General features: G+C 41.2%; 5 protein-coding genes across 11 annotated transcripts in view; all 5 read right to left on the reverse strand.

Moving 5' to 3' along the window:
- Positions 1–346: 346 nt before the first annotated feature.
- LOC115578776 (glutathione S-transferase A-like) lies at positions 347–3,446 on the reverse strand. 2 transcript variants are annotated; one of them, XR_003983525.1, is made up of 7 exons: positions 3,153–3,446; positions 2,319–2,384; positions 2,071–2,176; positions 1,268–1,386; positions 1,094–1,182; positions 651–1,005; positions 347–605 (listed from the first exon to the last, which is right to left on the reverse strand). XR_003983525.1 is itself a non-coding variant. In XM_030411939.1 (6 exons), exons 1-6 carry the CDS (start codon positions 3,318–3,320, stop codon positions 873–875), a joined length of 681 nt encoding a protein of 226 aa, XP_030267799.1. In that variant the 5' UTR covers positions 3,321–3,446; the 3' UTR covers positions 347–872. The 2 variants fall into 2 exon arrangements, 1 of the variants encoding a protein (XP_030267799.1); XM_030411939.1 differs by having other exon boundaries at positions 347–1,005.
- Positions 3,447–4,480: 1,034 nt separating this feature from the next.
- On the reverse strand, positions 4,481–9,245 carry LOC115578778 (glutathione S-transferase A-like). Its single transcript, XM_030411941.1, has 6 exons — positions 8,939–9,245; positions 7,810–7,875; positions 7,326–7,431; positions 5,355–5,473; positions 5,184–5,272; positions 4,481–5,095 (listed from the first exon to the last, which is right to left on the reverse strand). The coding sequence occupies exons 1-6, from the start codon at positions 9,104–9,106 to the stop codon at positions 4,963–4,965; spliced, it is 681 nt and encodes a 226-aa protein (XP_030267801.1). The 5' UTR covers positions 9,107–9,245; the 3' UTR covers positions 4,481–4,962.
- A 3,478-nt stretch (positions 9,246–12,723) lies between these two features.
- Positions 12,724–15,869, reverse strand: LOC115578777 (glutathione S-transferase A-like). Its single transcript, XM_030411940.1, has 6 exons — positions 15,581–15,869; positions 14,697–14,762; positions 14,230–14,335; positions 13,523–13,641; positions 13,349–13,437; positions 12,724–13,260 (listed from the first exon to the last, which is right to left on the reverse strand). Exons 1-6 carry the CDS (start codon positions 15,746–15,748, stop codon positions 13,128–13,130), a joined length of 681 nt encoding a protein of 226 aa, XP_030267800.1. The 5' UTR covers positions 15,749–15,869; the 3' UTR covers positions 12,724–13,127.
- Positions 15,870–16,092: 223 nt separating this feature from the next.
- Positions 16,093–17,709, reverse strand: LOC115578938 (glutathione S-transferase A-like). Its single transcript, XM_030412304.1, has 6 exons — positions 17,456–17,709; positions 16,884–16,949; positions 16,688–16,793; positions 16,473–16,591; positions 16,308–16,393; positions 16,093–16,225 (listed from the first exon to the last, which is right to left on the reverse strand). The coding sequence occupies exons 1-6, from the start codon at positions 17,621–17,623 to the stop codon at positions 16,093–16,095; spliced, it is 678 nt and encodes a 225-aa protein (XP_030268164.1). The 5' UTR covers positions 17,624–17,709.
- Positions 17,710–17,808: 99 nt separating this feature from the next.
- The window catches only part of fhod3a (formin homology 2 domain containing 3a), a 77,520-nt gene continuing 75,002 nt past the window's right edge, over positions 17,809–20,326 (reverse strand). For all 6 annotated transcript variants that reach the window (XM_030412299.1, XM_030412298.1, XM_030412301.1 and 3 more), the window contains 2 exons: positions 20,119–20,283; positions 17,809–19,171 (listed from right to left, as the gene is read on the reverse strand). In XM_030412299.1, the coding sequence (XP_030268159.1) occupies positions 19,095–19,171; positions 20,119–20,283 (242 nt within the window). In that variant the 3' untranslated portion in view covers positions 17,809–19,094. The remainder of the gene's footprint in view (positions 19,172–20,118; positions 20,284–20,326) is intronic.

Raw genomic sequence — 20,326 nt, forward strand, 5'->3', positions numbered from 1 at the left:
AGCATGTCAAATGTCTCTATATAGTAGACGCTCAAATCTATTTGTAATTAAAGTGATGCTCACCAACACATAATACGGCTGTTGTGAATTTCTAAAAGAAGTTGTGCATTCTACAAACAATGCAAATCCATGGATGGGATGCAATATAGAAGCCTCATCTCACAGAGGTGCCAGAAGTGAGCATGGGCCCAGAGAAACACCCAACATGTGTTATCAGCACAGCTCTTACAGATGTCAAATAGAAGTTAAGCATTTTACACTAATGCAAAATAATACACAGGATTAAATATGAAGCTGTCATGTATGCAGTGTAACTGTAGAGCCAACATACAGGTTTACAATGACATTTTGCTGTAATTGACTTTAATGAGTACAACAAATAGGTTGAAACCCATTAATCCAAACTGACTGAAGTACAAAATGAAACATTCATTTATTCCTGTTGTCATAGTAACGTGTACATGTATTAGTCTACAGATTAATGTTACATGTACAAGCCATGTATATCGGAAACAAAAATTGCTATCGCAACAATATCACAAATACCTACAAGCCTGTGTTTGCCAGCTAATTTAAAAAACGAAGAAGAAGAAGAAGAAGAAGAAGAAGAAGAAGAAGAAGAAGAAGAAGAAGAAGAAGAAGAAGAAAGATCTGGCGGGAACATGCCTATAGTAAACCTAAAATAAACTAAATCTGAAAGTTAGCTTGACAAAAATAGAAGATCCATTTCTGCTGTTGCAACAGCACACAGGTAATCACAACCTTTTCATTGTCAGTAAAACAAAAAAAAAGCTGTATCACATTTGACACACTGAGCTGAACCTATCCGGCAAAATATTTCCGTAGAATCGATCCAAGACTGTGTGAGAACCTCAGATCTCTTTGAGTGTGTCCTGTCCCTTAGTGTTCTCCAGCCAGTGAGGCGGCCAGCTGGCTTTGATGCTGGGCCGATCCTTCAGCAGAGCGTAATACTCTCCTAGTACTGGGTAACGCTCAGCAGACAACCTACAGAACAGAGAGAAGGAATGTCAAGCCATACATCTACAGATCACTTATGATGTCGATGCGACTCCTAGAAAATTCTCCTACTGACCCAAATCTGAAGAGATAGGCAACAGTGGGGAAAACGGTCACGTCTGCCAGTGAGAAGGACTTTCCTGCCAGGTAGGAGCCTGAGCCCAGCTTGAAACAAAGAAGTGGAAAATACAGCATGTTTGAAGACGTCAGTTCATGTTGACATCGTGTGTGTTTACAGAGCATACTGTACCTTCTTCAGGTAACCCTCCCAGAGCTTCAGTTCAGTGGCCAGAGCTTCTTTGTTTCTCGTCAGAGCTGAGTCATGCCTCTCTTCTTCAGGGACAAACCACTTGTAGTAGATGACTGCGTCTTCAGAAAGAAAACACACACACACACATTAATATATTAAGAGGTTCACTCGGTCTATGATGTTATTTCCTTGGCATAACTGTATGTAGTGTTTTAAAACATGAGTATTTTATTGTTTAAAGAAGAAGATGCAATGCTCTACATTTTTCTTACTATGACTTGTATAAACTATAAAAAGCAGGTAACAAATACATAGTTTCATATTAAAAATAAGCCACCTAAATTTCCCTCAAACAGACGGACACTGTAGTCTTTAGCAAGAAATTCTCAAAAAGGGCAGTGAGTGAGTGGCATGTAGGCTCGACATGCACAGCAAACCAAAACTATTTTTCTACGAACCGTTCAGACTGAATTATCGAATATGAGACGGACTTCTTGTAGTTGAATGATGGAAAATGAGAAATGTTTATGTTTTTCTTTTGTATCAAGCAGCGAAACAGTTGTGGCTGAATATTTTTGAGTTATTTTGCCTTACTTGACATAGCACGTGTGACCACTGTGCACATATATTGCGATGCTGACGCTCGGGCCCTTAAAACGGACCAAGAGGCAATTTTGTGTTGCGGTCTTTTTATGTTTTTGTTTTGTTTTGGGTTTTTTTTATCACAGCCTTGAGGTCCCATGCTCTGCAGTTAAAAGGGGTTTAACCTGTCTGCTGAGGGGAATTCAATGTAATTGTCTTACTGAGTTTTTCGTAGAAGACGAGTCCCTCAAACATGCGTTGGTACATCAGTGCTTGTTCAGCTGGGCTGTCTGGGATCAGGGCGTTTCCCTGGGACTTAAACTGACTCTAAAAATCAAGACAAGGTACACTTCTTAATGTTGAATTTAGCACAATAATTCACATTATTATTATTATTATTATTATTATTATTATTATTACTACTATGTGTAAACTTTCTTGCTGAGAATAGGTATCGAAGTTGACTCACCTCCAGGTAAAAACAGGCTGCATAGGAGTCATTAACAATGTTGTCTCCATGTTTAAAAGAGGGGAGCTTCAAAATAAAACAGGTTATTATCATACCATATAATGTACTTGGTTATTATGTGAGTGAGACAGACAGTTCATTGGTTAACTATTATCAGTGTTATCATAAACCTTAATGCTTATGGGAGCTAATTAAGACAACCTGCTGAGCTCTATCACAAAGGGACTTTATAACAAACATGGCGGCCAGTTATCTGTTAAGAATCTGTGTCTGCAGTGTTTCCCATATAAGTACTGTACAAAAATGCACTGCCCATTAAGGTAACGTTAATGAACTTGAGCGGTCAGGTTCTCAGAGTCCTGAATCATTGACGGGGTAGACTCATAGACGCCAGACTACCATAACAATTTAGCCACTACATTTCATCTTGTTTAAAAGTGAAATACACTCCGACAAACTCATGACTTGATCATTTAAGTGACACTAAAATACTTCTGTTAACATCTGCATGCTGTTAGCACACCTGTAGGACCTGTTATCATTGCTTGGTAGGTTCCGCCCCCTGTGGTGCGTTTGTGTGAAACACACTTTGGTTAGTAATGGAAATTCATTTAAGATCGATTTCCTGACAAAACAAAGCTTCTTGGTGATTTTAATGTGAGCCGAATTCAAATTCACACCAATGTGGTTCGTCTCTAGCATTCAGTCATGTTTCAACAAGTATACATTTTGCCTTAAACAAAAAAGCACCTCTGGTGGGGGTTCTATGAATGGTGGGACTGCAGGTTGTAGTCTGTAAATACATTAATATGCTGGCTGTAAGAGGCACGGTACCTGTCCTCTGGGGTTTATATCTAACACCTCCTGGGACTTGTGCTCCTTTTTATCAAAGGAGAGCAGTTTGTGGTTGTAGCCCTGCAGGTTCTTCTCCTCCAGAGCGATCATCACCCTCCAGCAGGGAGCAGAGCCGGAGCCCCACAGCAGAGTCATGTCCTTGGCCATGGTTTAAGATTTAACAGCCTGAAGCCGGAGTCCTTTGATGGAAAACGAGACTGAAGTGACCAGCGACTGGTCCTCAAGTAGTAATGGACGTTTTGCTTCTCTGTAAACACTTCATCAGGCTCTCACGTCATAATCAAAGCGTGCACTGCCACCTGCTGGCCAGGAGTAGGTACTACAACTGTTTCAATTAATTTTCCTTTATCAAAGGGTTTCATTTAAACCTAACATTTCGTTTTGTTTAAAAAATGGTTAGGTCCGTAGAAAATACATTTACAGAGTTTAACAGAATTTAAAAATAATGATTTTACAGTTTGTTTTTTAACTTACTTACAGACAATGTAAGTTAGTATCATGGTGAATGCACTGTGTTAAAGATCCCTCAGGATTTCATATCCCTGCTGGTCTGTCCTTCAACAGGCTGTAATATTTGGCCGGTTTGGGGTAACATCCAGCAGAAAGTCTATAGAAGAGAAACAAGGTTGATGCCAGCAACACCTAATCCAAGAGGGTTTTTAAAGTTAGGTTTTTGAAAAGACTTATGGCTCTGCTGTGATCACAGTACTTTTACTCAGGTTTAGTTTTCTGAGTACTTCTTCCATCTCTGATGTATCTCACTGAGTATCAGCTGAGAGGCTGAGTCCCTCCGTCAGCGCTTGTTCTGCAGGACTGGGATCATCTTGACACCCTGGGACTTGAACTGATTCTGTCGCAGAATAATAGGATTGAAATTTGAAGACGTAATTTCCATTGGTAAATGTGCAGTTTTTAAGTGCTGCAAAGAGAGAACATTTATCACACTTTTTTTTTCTTTTTTACACCAATGACTGCTTTTAATGGCTTTACAGAATAGGTAAGAAATTCTCTATCTAGATATCACCTTTTTGGCACATTTACAATAGTTCTTACAATAAATATATTCTTTGAGTGTTCCTTATCTGTGAACTGCCAGTGTATGCTGTGTAGGTGGGATGAGGCAGCCCCATAAGACTCATCCACAACATTCAACATGTTGAACTGAATAAAAGGGCCAACTTTGACAAGGAAGCTGTTGTGAATTTCTCAAAGTTGTGGGTTCCACATGGATGCAAAATAAAGCACGGGATTGAATGTGGAGCTGTCATTTATGCAAAGTCACCATTGCACAGAGCATTTCACTCACCTTTGAGCTGAGCAAACTATTTTAATATTGGCACGGCTATTCAAATAATAAAACCAGCAGGTCATGTCCTCAAAGACAACGCCTACATTTTTTATTGACACAGATTGAAAACCTTCTTGTTTTATCAGGCCCATGCTACAGTAATTCTGCAGAGCCAACATGCTGGTTTACAATGACATGTTTGCAGTAGTTATTAATTAATAATTATTTAGTAAAACAAATAGGTTGAAGCCTATTAATCTGAATCAACTGACTTCAACAGGAGACTCAACGAGCATATAAAACTGTTGTTATAGTGACTCACGCATGTTTTAGTCATCAGGTGTTGCAACATAATATGACGACAATATAATGATGCATATACACACACACCATGTATCAGGGCAGCAAAAAACAATATCCTTACAATATCACAACGCGATATTCTGGTGACTTAAAACAAAGATTGTTCATGCACCCCGCACCGCAAGTATAAGTCAAGTCTCAGATGTCCTTGAGTGTGTCTTCTCCCTTAGTGTCCTGCAGCCACTCAGACGGCCAGCTGGCTTTGATGCTGGGCCGATCCTTCAGCAGAGCGTAATACTCTCCCAGTACTGGGTAACGCTCAGCAGACAGCCTACAGAACAGAGAGTAGGAATGTCAAGCCATACATCTGCAGATCACTTATGATGTTGGTGCGACTTCTAGAAAATTCTTCCACTGACCCAGATCTGAAGAGATAGGCAACATTGGGGAAGACAATAATGTCCGCCAGTGAGAAGGTCTTTCCTGCCACGTAGGAGCCTGAGCCCAGCTTGAAACACAGTGGAAAATACAGCATGTTTGAAGACGTCAGTTCATGTTGACATCGTGTGTGTTTACAGAGCATACTGTACCTTCTTCAGGTAACCCTCCCAGAGCTTCAGTTCAGTGGCCAGAGCTTCTTTGTTTCTCTTCAGAGCCGAGTCATGCCTCTCTTCTTCAGGGGTGTAGTACTCATACCAGATAACTCCGGCTAAAAAACAAAACAAAAAAGAAAACACACACTTAAATTGATATATTGAGCTTCATTGGGTCTATGATGTTATTTCTTTGCATGAGTGTTGCATTTTAAAGCAACAAAAATGTTTTGTTTACAGAAGAAGATGTGAAATTTCACATTTCTCTTATTGTTCCATGTAGAAGCTATAAAAAGCTTCAATAAATGTAAAGATCCATTTTTTAACTTAAGTATTTTAGGTCAAAAACATTTCTGGAGCAAAACAGCATTGCAACATTCTCCTAAACAACTGAAGTAGATGGAGACTTGTTTAAAAACAGGAACATAAAATGTCTCTAAACAGCTCGTCTGACGTTGTCAAATTCCTTGGAAATCCAAAAATAGTTGAAAAGATGTTATTTACACCCTTTTTTAAAATCCTAAATGTCACTGTTGCTACTTAGCTAAAAGCATTAGCATGCACCCTGTCTGGAGCGTGTGCTTGACAGTGTTTTGAGAGTATAAATATTGTTTTGTCAAATTAATTTGGGATCTCAGGGCTTCCAGAGACATTTTTTGACGAGTCCCCATCTACTTTTGTAAACTCAGTTGTTTAGGGGAGTGCTTCAAGCCTGTTTTGGTGTGAAGCTCCAGAGGATTTTTGTTGACTATAAAATGACTTTCAATTGGCATGGGAGTGAGCAAGATAATGACTCAATTTTTGGCGAATTTGTCCTTTAACAAATACACTTGTGCTGCTTATGTTAAGAATGACAATTTGGACTCCACCAGTAGAAGGTATGAATTTATTTTTTTTTTTTACCTGTGTGGTAATAAAAAATTCAAATCGAAATGTTCACCAGTTCAAACATGGGTAAGAGTTTTAGAGCATCCTTAAGCCTTCAAAGATCTGTTGAAAATTACCAATTAATCTTTGAAATCCAAGATGGCCGACTTCAACAATGGAAGTGGAGAACATGGTCTATTCAGACTCAGTGACCCCTCTCCCGGAGGTGGGAGTTGAAGACCTCCCTGACAGAGGGTTCCACCAGACCCTCACACTACGTTTGGGTCTGCCAAGTCTGTCCAGCTTCCTCCCCTGCCAGCGGATCCAACTCACCACCAGGTGGTGATCAGTTGACAGCTCAGCCCCTCTCTTCACCTGAGTGTCCAAGACATACGGCCTGAGGTCAGATGACACGACCACAAAGTTGATCAATGAACTCCGGCCTAGGGTGTCCTTGTGCCACGTGCACTGATGGACACCCTCATGCTTGAACATGGTGTTTGTTATGGACTAACTGTGACTAGCCAGAAGTTCAGCAACAGAACACCACTCGGGTTCAGATCGGGGAGGCTGTTCCTCCCAATCACACCCCTCCAGGTAACACTGACGCTGCCCACGTGGGCGTTGAAGTCCCCCAGTAGAACGACGGAGTCCCCGGTTGGAGCACTCTCCAGTACCCCTCCCAGGGCCCCTAAGACGAAATAACAGTGAGAGACCTATCCCCGACTCAAGGCGCATGGAAAAGACCCTCTCATTCACCTGGGAAGACTCCAACAAATGGCGGCTGAGCTGGGGAGCTATAATCAAGCCCACACCAACTAGCCGCCTCTCACTGCTTGCAAATCCAGAGTGGAAGAGAGTCCAGCCTCTCTCAAGGAGTCGGGTTCCAGAGCACAGACTGTGCGTGGAGGCGAGCCCGACTATCTCAAGCCGATACCGCTCAACCTCCCGCTATGGAGTCAACTGACGATCTCCAAACCCAATAACTGCAGAACTATCCCAGCAACCTAATAAATGCATTTCTGTAGCTAAAAACAACAATTTTGCTGAAAGGGGGGGTTTGACCTGTCTGCTGAAGGGATTTCAATTTAATTGTCCTACCCGCTTTTTCATAGAAGACAAGTCCCTCAAACATGCGTTGGTACGTCAGTGCTTGTTCTGCTGGGCTGTCTGGGATCAGCCTGTTTCCCTGGGACTTAAACTGACTCTGAAAATCAAGACAGAAAAGACAGGTTTCACACAATCTAGCGTTATGTGTAAAATTGCTTGTTGAGTATTTAAAAAGGAGCACTGTCTAGTTCTGGAGACGAAATTAAAACTTTGAACATTAATATTTGAAATATTAATGAGGGTATTTCTTTCTCCCAGGACTGAATAAACAAGCTGTTCTCAAAAGGACAATAAGGTCCCCAGAACACTGTTTAAAGCTAGAAAGGTGGCAGGGTCCGCCAAATCTAAACAAGGTAAAACAGTATGAAATTGTTTGTTTAGGCAAAAAGAAAAAGAAAAAAAAAAGTTCTCTTATGAATTAAGTTCTTTCTCCACAACTACAAAGTTCACCTTTATCATCTCTAAGTTGACTCACCTCCAGGTAAAAACAGGCGGCACAGGATTCATTCACGATGTTGTCTCCATGTTTGAAAGAGGGGAGCTTAAAAAAAACAGGTTATAATCATACTGTATTATGTACTTGGTTATTATGTACTGTTATCAGTGTCATCATAAACCTTAATGCTTATGCTAGTGGGAGCTAATTAAAACAACCAGCTGAGCTCTATCACACAGATACAGAAGAGGATTAGGGCCACGTGTGAATTTTTTTTTAGTTCTGACTTTAAAGTCAGAATTCTGAGATTAAAGTCAGAATTCTGAGATTAAAGTCAGAATTCTGAGAAAAAGTTAGAATTCTGAGATTAGAATTCTGAGAAAAAAGTCAGAATTCTGAGATTAAAGTCAGAATTCTGTGAAAAAAAAGTCAGAAGTCTGCACATGTGAATTTCTTTTTAGTTCTGACTTTAAAGTCAGAATTCTGACTTCAATCTCTGAATTCTGACTTTAATCTTAGAATTCTGACTTTTTTCTCAGAATTCTGACTTTAAAGTCAGAACTGAGAAAAAAATTCACATGTGGCCCTAATCCTCTTCTGTACACAGGGACTCCCTACAGCCTGTTTATAACAAACATGGCGGCCAGTTATCTGTTATCTGTGTCTGCAGCGTTTCCCAAATCAGCATCACTGTACAAATGTTCCGCTGATAAATGGGACGGTGTAGCATTTGGAGCATTTTCTGGTTGCGTCACCAGATGTTTAACTCTTACGTCAGGATTTCTGCCGCTCAGGCCCGCGACACATCTAACATCTGCATATTGTTAGCACACCTGTAGGACCTGTTATTATTGCTTGCTTGGTAGGTTCCGCCCCCTGTGGTGCGTTTGTGTGCAAAGCACTTTGGTTAGTAATGGAAATTCATTTAAGATCGATTTCCTGACGAAACAAAGCTTCTTGGTGATTTTAATGTGAGCCGAACTCAAATTCACACCCAAGTGGTTCGTCTCTAGCATTCAGTCATGTTTCAACAAGTATATATTTTGCAGGTAAGCTGGAAAACATTTAATAGATAAAGTTTTAAATGGAATTTGGCGTTGCCTTAAACAAAAAAGCACGTCTGGTAAAAGTTCTATAAATGGTGGGACTGCAGTAAGAGCGACGGTACCTGTCCTCTGGGGTTTATATCTAACACCTCCTGGGACTTGTGCTCCTTTTTATCAAAGGAGAGCAGTTTGTGGTTGTAGCCCTGCAGGTTCTTTTCCTCCAGAGCGATCATTACCCTCCAGCAGGGAGGAGAGCCGGAGCCCCACAGCAGAGTCATGTCCTTGGCCATGGTTTAAGATTTAACAGCCTGAAGCTGTAGCCGTCTAATGGAAACCGAGACTGGAGTGACCAGCGACTTGTGCTCAAGTAGTAATGTACTTTTTCTTCTCTGATAATACTTCATGAAGCGCTCACGTCATAATAAAAGTACCACCTGCTGGTCAGGAGGAGGTACTACAACGGTTTCAATTCATTTTCCTTTATCAAAGGGTTTCATTTAAACCTCACATTTCGTTTTGTTTAAAAAATGGTTAGGTCCGTAGAAAATACATTTACAGTTTTACAGAATTTAAAAGTAATAATTTTACAGTTTGTTTTTTAACTTACTTACAGACAGTGTAAGTTAGTATCATGGTGAATGCACTGTTAAAGATCCCTCAGGATTTCATATCCCTGCTGGTCTGTCCTTCAACAGGCTGTAATATTTGGCCAGTTTGAGGTAACGTCCCGCAGAAAGTCTATAGAAGAGAAACAAGGTTGATGCCAGCAACAACTAATCCAAAATAGTTTTTAAGGTTAGGTTTAACAACCTTGGATTAACAACTAATCCAAAATAGTTTTTAAGGTTAGGTTTTTGAAAAGACTTATGGTTCTGCTGTGATCACAGTACTTTTACTTGGGTAAAGTTTTCTGAGTACTTCTTCCATCTCTGACGTATCTCACTGAGTTTATTGGCTGAGTCCCTCCATCATGTGCTGGTACATCAGCGCTTGCTCTGCAGGACTGTCACGGATCATCTCGACACCCTTGGACTTGAACTGATTCTGTTGCAGACTGATTTTTTTATACACCAATGATTGCTTTTAATAACCTTATAAAACGAATAAGAAAAAAAAAACTATTAGAAATTCTTTGTCCAGATATCACCTTTGTGGCACATTTATAATATTTCTTACAATATGCAATATATTCTTTTAAGTGTTCCCTTATCTGCGATTTTTTTAACTGCCAGAGATATACAGTGCATTACTTGCGTATTATGCACAAGTGGGATGAGGCCGCCCCATGAAACCTACTTTATCTATATATATAATACAAACTACTCCTTTGATCATCAGCTGATGGAGCAAAACAGGGGAAGCCTGAAACACGGAGCTGTCATTTATGCAAAGTCACCATTGCACAGAGCATTTCACTCACCTTTGAGCAGCGCAAACCATTTAAATTTTGGCACGGCTATTAAAATAATAAAACCAGCAGGTCATGTCCTCAAAGAACGCCCATTCATTTTTTTATTGACAGAGATTGAAAATCTTCTTTGTTTTATCAGGCCTATGCTACAGTAATTCTGCAGAGCCAACATACTGGTTTCCAATGACATGTTTGCAGTAGTTGAGATTATTTAGTGAAACCTATTAATCTGACACAACTGACTTCAACGAGCATATAAAACTGTTGTTAGTCATCAGGTGTTGCAACTTAATACGATGACAATATAACGATTTAATGATGCGCACACACACACACACACACACACACACACACACACACACTATGTATCCAGGCAGCAAAAAACAATATCCTTAGACTATCACAGTTTAACACAACCTGTGTTTACCAATTGACAATAACATGCCTCTGGAAAAAAATACATTTTAAAACAAAATCTAAAAGTTAGTTTGGCTAAAATAAAAGAGCCACATGTCTTCTGCTGCAACAGTAATGTATTTAGAGCACACAGGCAATCCCAACACCTTTCCTCTCCAGTGACAGAAAAATAAAACGGCTGGATCATATTTGATACACAGAGATGAAACAATCAAGCAAAAGCATGCACACAAGTCTTTGGTCACATGTTCAAGTCTAGTCTCAGGTCTGTTATGGCTGTAATGAGCGCTCTATCAGCTGTATTTTGCCTTGTAACATGAACGTGTAAGAGAAATTCTCCTTGTTGAGGTGAAGAGTTGATCATTCTCTGAAGAAATTTAGACGCCATGTGATGATTCAGATCTCCTCAATAAATGCAGTATGTTGAGAAGACCCGAAGTGTTCTCTGCAGTCTTTGAAATGTTGCGACATAATTACAACAGAACAGAAGTTACATACTTTACCGACAGTTGTTAATCATTTCTTCCCAAAACAATGACCCCCTGATGTTTGTGTTGATCATGCCTTTCCCAGGATGGTGACCATTTGATGTTCTATTGAACAGTAAATGTCACCTTCCTGCAACCACCTTAGGGAATCTCCCCTTCTCTCACATCCTGGTATGTTCTCTACTGTACATTGATTACGGAATTCAAAAGCATTTAAAGTCTGTGTAAAGCAAATTCAGCCATTTTCTTCTCAACACTTTAAAACGGTCATAAATGTATTTCTTTAAAACATGTAAAAAGCCATTCAACCATTTAGAATTTAATTGTGGAGCTAGGCTCACAAACTGTGTTTCAAAATTTCTGTGTTCAGGATTTTATGGGCGGGTCAGAAATCATAGCCGCGTCACGTAACGCGGCCATGATTTGCATAAACCCGGCTCTGCTGCGGAAGCGGTATAACTACATTCAGCGCATTAGCTTTGGTGGTTTTTACGCCTGCTCGAGTCTTGGATAGCATCTCTTACAATAGTTTGCAGCTAGCTAAACAGTCATGTCTCCTCCACGTCGCTCATGCATCTTTCCTGGATGCCACAGTGTGCCGGGAAACGGCGCCGTTAGCTTATTTAAGTTTCCTAAGGACGACAACGTAAGGAAACGGTGGATCGATTTTGTCAAGAGGAGCTACTGTGGAGAGTTAAAAATCACCACCATCACCCGTCTCTGCGGTGTCCACTTTACCCCCAATAGTTACAGCAACTGTCACCAGGTAAAGTCTGGATATCTGAAGAGTCCGTGACGCTGGTCAATGGGACCGAACCGACCCTCTCCATACCGCCGACAGCGGATGCTCTCAACTCCGCCGCCGGCATTATGTGCCCACCTTCGACTGTCTCCATCGCACCAACAACAGGTGCTCTAATCTCCGCCGCCGGCATTATGTGCTCGCCAGAGAGTGTAAGTGTGTGCTTATGTTATAAATATTGTACATTTGGGCAATTAAATGCATTTTGCTGAAGGTGCAAATCCTGAAAGTGATTTTACATCGTGCATCCTGTCATGTAATGTTAGCAAATGTTATTGCATTTAATCATGACGTGATTTGGCCTCATTCCCTGAGCGGAGTCCATCTGACAGCACAATGATAATCCACAGGTAATATTTTATGTGCACCAATATAGCTATGACAAGGAATTATATGTAGACTGGGGTTTTACATTTGTGTGTAATGTAAAACACGGACTGTGAGGAACGAGGCTGAGCACTATCAGTGTCTGACTCAGAGTCAGTTTCTGGCTCTGATGGCTCAAACAGGTCGGGCTGGGTCCGTCTGATGATGCTGCTAGCTTACATTGTTACTGTAGGTTACGTCCTTGTACAGAACACGGAGGAGGCTCCCCTCCAGCGCGTGGGCGTGGCTCCAGCGCCTCTAACTGACACGCCCCCAGCGTTTCACAGCAGAGAGAAGTGCTTCTTTTTCCATGATTTTGAGACCTAATTTTATATACTTAGCAATTTTTTTTTATCTTTCAAATTTGGCTCAGTGGTCACTGACACGTTTCTGTGGTGTGACAAACTCATAACACAAATTTGATGCTGCTTTACACGGACTTTAATTTCTCACAAATGTACAGCTACAATATAGAGCAAGAACTGATGTCCTACATCACTACTTGGCCAGCAGATGGTGGCAGCAGAACGTGAACTATTAAATTACCTGACCATTTTTTTTACAGTCATGGTAAAGCCAGCACTGTGTGAACACAGCCGGCAAGCAAACACTTGTCTTTCTCAAAATATTCAGCCGACGCCACTCGAATCAAGCAAGCTAAAGTTAGATTTATTATGCTTAGCTTAACCATTGAAGAGTCTAACGTCATTTTCTGCGACCACACGCTTGTAAAACGGGAGGCAGGGAGAGAGGGAAAAACAGTCAGCTCGCAGGGACTTAAAACAAAGATTGTTCATGCACCCCGCACCGCGAGTAAGAGTCGAGTCTCAGATGTCCTTGAGTGTGTCTTCTCCCTTAGTGTCCTGCAGCCACTCAGGCGGCCAGCTGGCTTTGATGCTGGGCCGATCCTTCAGCAGAGCGTAATACTCTCCCAGTACTGAGTAACGCTCAGCAGACAGCCTACAGAACAGAGAGTAGGAATGTCAAGCCATACATCTGCAGATCACTTATGATGTTGGTACGACTTCCAGAAAATTCTCCTACTGACCCGAATTGGAAGAGAACGGCAACAGTGGGGAAAACGGTCACGTCCGCCAGTGAGAAGGTCTTTCCTGCCACGAAGGATCCTGAGCCCAGCTTGAAACAAAGAAGTGGAAAATACAGCATGTTTGAAGACGTCAGTTCATGTTGACATCGTGTGTGTTTACAGAGCATACTGTACCTTCTTCAGGTAACCCTCCCAGAGCTTCAGTTCAGTGACCAGAGCTTCTTTGTTTCTCTTCAGAGCAGAGTCATGCCTCTCTTCTTCAGGGACGTAGTACTCATAGTAGATAACTCCGCCTAAAAAAAACAAAAAACAAAAAAAAACCACACACTTAAATAGATATATTGAGCTTCAATATTTTTAGCTTTTGAGCTCTAAACAGCTTATAAATAAAATGTTTTATTATCAGAAGTGTTTTGTCGACTATGAAATTACTATCCATCAGCATGGGGGTGACCAGATAATGACTTAAATTTCATTTTGGGTGAATTTATCCTTTAACGTGCCTTTAACAAAAAGACTTGCGCTGTTTATATTAAGAATGAAAATTCGTACTGCAGCAGTAGAAGCTATGCATTTTTTTTTTTTACCTGTGTGGAAATAAAAACATTATGAAATCAAATTGAAATGTTTAACAGTTCAAACATGGATAACAGTTTTACAGCATCCTGAATCGCTCAAAGATCTGTTGAAAATTCTAATTAATCTGTGCAATCCAAGATGGCCGACTTCCTCCCAGTCCAATTTTTGTAAAAAAAAAAAAGAAGTATGTTCTGTATGGCAAGAGAAAATATTGTAAACATCCAAATAACCTCGTCCCAGGTGGGCTGTGTTTGAGGGTGTTTGACCTGTCTGCTGAAGGGATTTCAATTCAATTGTCTTACCGACTTTTTCATAGAGGGCAAGTCCCTCAAACATGCGTTGGTACGTCAGTGCTTGTTCTGCTGGGCTGTCTGGGATCAGCCTGTTTCCCTGGGACTTAAACTGACTCTGAAAATCAAGACAGAAAAGACAGGTTTCACTTACAATCTAGTGTTATGTGTAAAATTGCTTGTTGAGTATTTAAAAAAGGAGCACTGTCTAGTTCTGGAGACGGAATTCAAACTTTGAACATTAACACTTAAAATATTAATGAGGTTATTTCTTTCTCCCAGGACTGAATAAACAAGCTGTTCTCAGAGGACAATAAGGTCCCCAGAACACTGTTTAAAGCTAGAAAGGTGGCAGGGTCCGCCAGATCTAAACAAGGTAAAACAGTATGAAATTGTTTGTTTAATGATCTTTCTCTTCTGACTTAAATTCCCTCTCCACAACTACAAAGTTCACCTTTATCATCTCTAAGTTGACTCACCTCCAGGTAAAAACAGGCTGCATAGGATTCATTCACAATGTTGTCTCCATGTTTGAAAGAGGGGAGCTTCAAAATAAAACAGGTTATTATCATACTGTGTAATGTACTTGGTTATTATGTGAGTGAGACAGACAGTTCATTGGTTAACTATTATCAGTGTTGTCATAAACATTAAAGCTTGTGGGAGCTAATTAAAGACAACCTGCTGAGCTCTATCACACAGGGATTTTATAACAAACATGGCGGCCAGTTATCTGTTAAGAATCTGTGTCTGCAGTGTTTCCCAAATCAGTACTTTATAAAAATGTACCCCTGACTTCTGATAACTGCTGTGTCACAAAGGACGCAGAGTCCCTCAGAGAGACCTTGTTAACCGCGTCAGCCGCTGATAAATGGGACGGTGAAGCATTTGGAGCATTTCCTGGTTGCGTCACCAGATGTTTAACTCTTACGACAGGATTTCTGCCGCCCAGGCCCGCGAATTGAGACACATCTAACATCTGCATGTTGTTAGCACACCTGTAGGACCCGTTATTATTGCTTGGTAGGTTCCGCCCCCTGTGGTGCGTTTGTGTGAAACACACTTTGGTTAGTAATGGAAATTCATTGAAGATCGATTTCCTGACAAAACAAAGCTTATTGTTGATTTTCATGTGAGCCGAATTCAAATTCACACCCATGTGGTTCGTCTCTAGCGTTCAGTCTTGTTTCAACAAGTATACATTTTGTAGGTAAGCTGGAAAACATTTAATAGATAAAGTTTTAAATGGAATTTGGCGTTGCCTTAAACAAAAAAGCACCTCTGGTAGGGGTTCTATAAATGGTGGGACTGCAGGTTGTAGTCTGTAAATACATTAATATGCTGGCTGTAAGAGAGACGGTACCTGTCCTCTGGGGTTTATATCTAACACCTCCTGGGACTTGTGCTCCATTTTATCAAAGGAGAGCAGTTTGTGGTTGTAGCCCTGCAGGTTCTTCTCCTCCAGAGCGATCATCACCCTCCAGCAGGGAGCAGAGCCGGAGCCCCACAGCAGAGTCATGTCCTTGGCCATGGTTTAAGATTTAACAGCCTGAAGCCAGAGTCCTCTGATGGAAACCGAGAATGAAGTGACCAGCGACTTATCCTCAAGTAGTAATGGACGTTTTGCTTCTCTGTAAACACTTCATCAGGCTCTCACGTCATAATCAACGCCTACACTGCCACCTGCTGGTCAGGAGGAGGTACTACAGCTGTTTCAATTAATTTTCCTTTATTAAAGGGTTTCATTTAAACCTCACATTTAATTTTTTAAAGGTGTTTGGCCCTTAAAAAGTAAAAAAACGTAACAGTTTAAAACATTTTAATGTTTATTTTAACAGTTTATTTTTCATACAGTGTCATGGTGAAGGCACTGCGTTAAAGATCCTTCAGGATTTCATATCCCTGCGGGCTGGCCAGCCATTGTGGGGGCCTGCTGGCTTTAATGCTGGGTCTGTCCTTCAGCAGGCTGTAATATTTGGCCAGTTTGGGGTAACGTCCAGCAGAAAGTCTATAGAAGAGAAACAAGGTTAGGATGCCAGTGATAAACAAAGCGGTCTGGGCTCTTCCATCAAGTGTTGAACTCTACCCACCCAAAACGAAAAGCATAAGCAGTGTTCGGAAAGACGATCACATCAGCCAATGAGAAGGCCCCTGCCAGGTATGAGCCTGCAGCCACCTTGATAGCAGAAATCAAATGATAGAAACACTGGTGTGAATTTGTGTGTTTGTGTGTGTGTGCGCTGTTCATGCTCTACCTTGTGCAGGTAACCCTCCCAGAGTTTTAGTTCAGTGACCAGCGCTTCTTTGTTTCTCTTCAGAGCCGATTCATGTCTCTCCTCTTCAGGCACCAACAGGTCACGGTAGATGACTGAATCTAAGACCGATACATGTACATATAGTGTGATCGTGTTCAATGCTTCTGTCCATGTTTGCCTCTTTGGTCTGTGAGACTAAGGTGTGTGTATCTTACTGAGTTTATCAGTGAGGCTGAGTCCCTCCATCATGCGTTGGTACATCAGCGCTTGCTCTGCAGGATTGTCCGGGATCAGCTTGACACCCTGGGACTTGAACTGATTCTGTCACAGAACGATAGAAGGTTTGTTTCCTTTTTTAACTCTGAAATCGTGAGATGAGGCAGTGTGTTGGGATCAGTTTTGACACTTTACCTCCAGGTATAAACACGCTGCGACAGACTCATTCAATATGTTGTCTCCATGTTTGAAGGCAGGGAGCTGAAGGAAGGACATCACACAGCTGTTATTTTCCTGCTGGTAAACCTTTACGATGATATATCACATGTTCTTATTTATACTAATGAATGTCTTTAACTGGACTTCTTAGAATGAAAATAAGAAAACTTGTATTTAATGTAAATATAATCCTAAGCTCCTCTTATTGGTCGGCTCACACGCGCCTGAGCCAGCACTGCTAACAACAACAGAGCAGCTTTGCTAAACCAAGTATTGCGTGCCAAACTAGGAGCAAGGCACAAACTATTCAAATGTGTGACATGGTGAGGGATTGTGATGTCACAATGTCACAGAATTAAAGGCGATGAGGCGTTTCAGGAGCAGTTTTTTCTGTGGGAGGGAGGAGCTTCTGTTTGTGCAGACAGTGACCTTTTTAACACATAAAAAATGCACAAGAACCTACTGTTTACAACACACTGAAGGAAAGGGGGGGAAAGAAATCACAATAGGTGTCTTTTAAATGAGAATCTGGTTGTTTTTACACCCACCTGTCCCCTCGGGTTGATTTCCAAGACTTCCTGCGATTTGTGTTCTCCTTTCTCAAAAGACAGCAGCTTGTGTCTGTACCCTTGCAGCTTCTTCTCCTCCAGAGTGATCATAACTCTCCAGCAGGGAGGGGATCCAGCCCCCCACAGCAGACTCATTGACTTGGCCATGGACACGGGTAGTACAGACAAACGCAAAGTCAACAAAACAAAAAGACTCAACAGTAACCTGCACAAGTAAAGCGAGCAGCAGTTTACGGCACCTCATTAATCCAAAGGTTGCTCAGCGGAGGCACGAGGCCGCGTGTTCTGGCCTCAGAAGTGAAAGCAGTGAAGAAGAGACGACGCGCACATCCTTTTTTTTCTCCACTCGCTTTTATTGCAGAATGTGTATACACAGCATTTCAAGTGAAAGTGTATGTAACCGTTCCCAGTTGTTCTGTTCGTACTGTCAGAGGAGCAGATGGTTCAGCTGGGGACTCACATCATCCACAACCTGTTTCAAGTTCATACAAAGTACAATGTGACCACAGAGTTCAAAGCGAACGTCCAAACGCCGCTCCCCTCTCTCAACACATACTTCAGCTACGAGCACGTCTTTTATTACAATTCACAGAATAGCCTCTCTGTATCTTTGACTATAATACAAGTTTCTACAGAAGAAAAATTACAAAAATAATACATCACATGAACCGCACTAAACATGCACACTGTAGTACTACAGTATTCAGTACCTGGCAGCTGAAAAGGGCATTTACACATTGTATGCAGAACTCTCTGCATGTCTTTCAAAATAGATTATTAAAATAAAAAAAAAAAAAAAAAAAGTCTTTATTCTTTTGTCTTTTTACACTTTATAAACAGTTCCTCTGAGATCAATACGTCAATCTTCTTTGTGTTTCGAGTCAGTCATTTCATTTCAGCATCAAGGTTGAGTAAGGTGCAAGATGTTTGAGCTGTTGCAAATAAATACTGAGAAATCGCAATCGCCCGCGGCTGTGACGCGTGTGAGTTATCTGAGAAGTGGGAAGTGCATGAAACAAGAGGGCGCGATGGCGTAAAAGGTACAGTGTTGTCCCTTTTTGATGAAAGGCACACATCAGATTGAAAAAACCTTTCCCGTTCCCACTAATACACACCCGTCACTTGTCGAACGTGTAGCTGCAGAAGCAAACTCTTCATTGTTCTCAGTTAGCCTCTTTGTGCTGATCTCTTGGGATTCTTTCAAACTGGACAAGAGAATGAATCAGATCCTCGGCCCGTTGATCTTTACAACTGAAATTCACAGCTTTAAATTTATGAGAAGTCACAGCTGCGGAAACTCACAAGCAAATCGTATCCCTTTGGACTAATGCAACATTTCAAATATGTTTAGATAAATAATAAACTGACACTTTTTTCTCTGTTTTGCATTAAAAAAAAAAGAAAGAAAAAGAAACACCAGTATCCAACTGCAGCTTCATCACTCAGACACGTCAGGCAAAATTAGCAGCTGGCAAAAACCTAAAGGGCTTTGTGACAGGTGGAATACAACTCCGTAAAGTGTGGCGAAGGCAGGTGGCGGACAGAGGTGTTGCTCTGGTGACCGTAGCTGTGTTTCCACGGCAATTAGGACAGTTAGCAGGAGGCTTGACGGTCATATTTATGTGTCCGGAGAATCGGTTAGTCCTAAAGCAAGAGCTTCCTCCGGGGTCAGACCGTTCTTCAGAGTCCGCCTCACTGCAAGAAGAGAAGAGAAGGACTTATAGAAACTTTTTCAATGTGTTGTCTGCATCAGTTGAACTGTACCTTTAAACATGCTAACTCAACTATATTTATAAAGCACATTTGTTACTTTACAAAACAAGAAAAGACTTCAAATTATGTTATCCTGATTGTGTAATGTTCTAACCTCTGTGTGACGGCTCCTGCTGCATTCAATTCTCACCTTTAAAACTGCTTTTCTTGTTTGATTTTGTGTCATGTGCTACTCTGCGATTGTATTGTGTAACTTCTCATTTAGTATTGTGCCTTTATTAAGCTGAGGAAGTTTTGATAGATTGCATGGCTGTAAAGAACAATCATTTTTACAATTAGTAATTTAGGGTGAAATACCAAAAGGCTTCAAATTGCCTCTTTAGTCTAACAAGCAGTTCCAAATCCAAAGACTAAACGGCACCAAATCCTTACATTTAAGAAGCTGGAACCTCATTATGTTTTCAATCTTTGCTTGAAAAATGACTGTCAAGCTACTGATCAAAATAGTTGGCAACTGATTTTCTTTTTGCTGATGAATCGTTGCAGCTTTAAGAGATGGTTTAAAAAGGAAAGGTGAGACTTGATGCAGCAGAGGCAGAGATATCCTGACTTTTAGTTTGGGCCAAGCTCCAAAACAAACAAAGCATCAGGTCCTACATTTCCCACAATGCAACAGATCTTTCTCTTATTATTAAATACTTTTTTCTGGTATTAATGTGCACAGATGCCTCTGCTTCATTGTGTATTGCTTTGTGGGGGAACATTTTACATCAACAGGAAATAAAAGTAAATCACTTCCTTACAGGACAATAGTTGGACTGTTGAATGGTTTGTTTTTGGCAGGATGGTTTTTAGAGTAAACACATTTTTTGTGAGCAAAACCTGCTTAGAATGAGTGCGTGATATGGATTTAATCTTTAAGGTCGTACATGACTTGCGGTTGGCCCTGGACCTCCTCCTCTCTCGGGGCTGGGCTCTGGTTCCTGGACCCTGAGTGGCCGACCTCACTATACGCTCCATGATCTCGTCTGCGGCGTCGTCCCCACCGATCTGAGTGTCCTCTGCGGGTGGCGTCCATGCCGGCATGCTGCGACCTGAACACGTGGAGCGGAATGACAAAGGCTTAAGCATGAACAC

This window comes from Sparus aurata, chromosome 3, assembly GCF_900880675.1.
Source record: "Sparus aurata chromosome 3, fSpaAur1.1, whole genome shotgun sequence".
NCBI classification, from domain to species: Eukaryota; Metazoa; Chordata; class Actinopteri; order Spariformes; family Sparidae; genus Sparus; species Sparus aurata.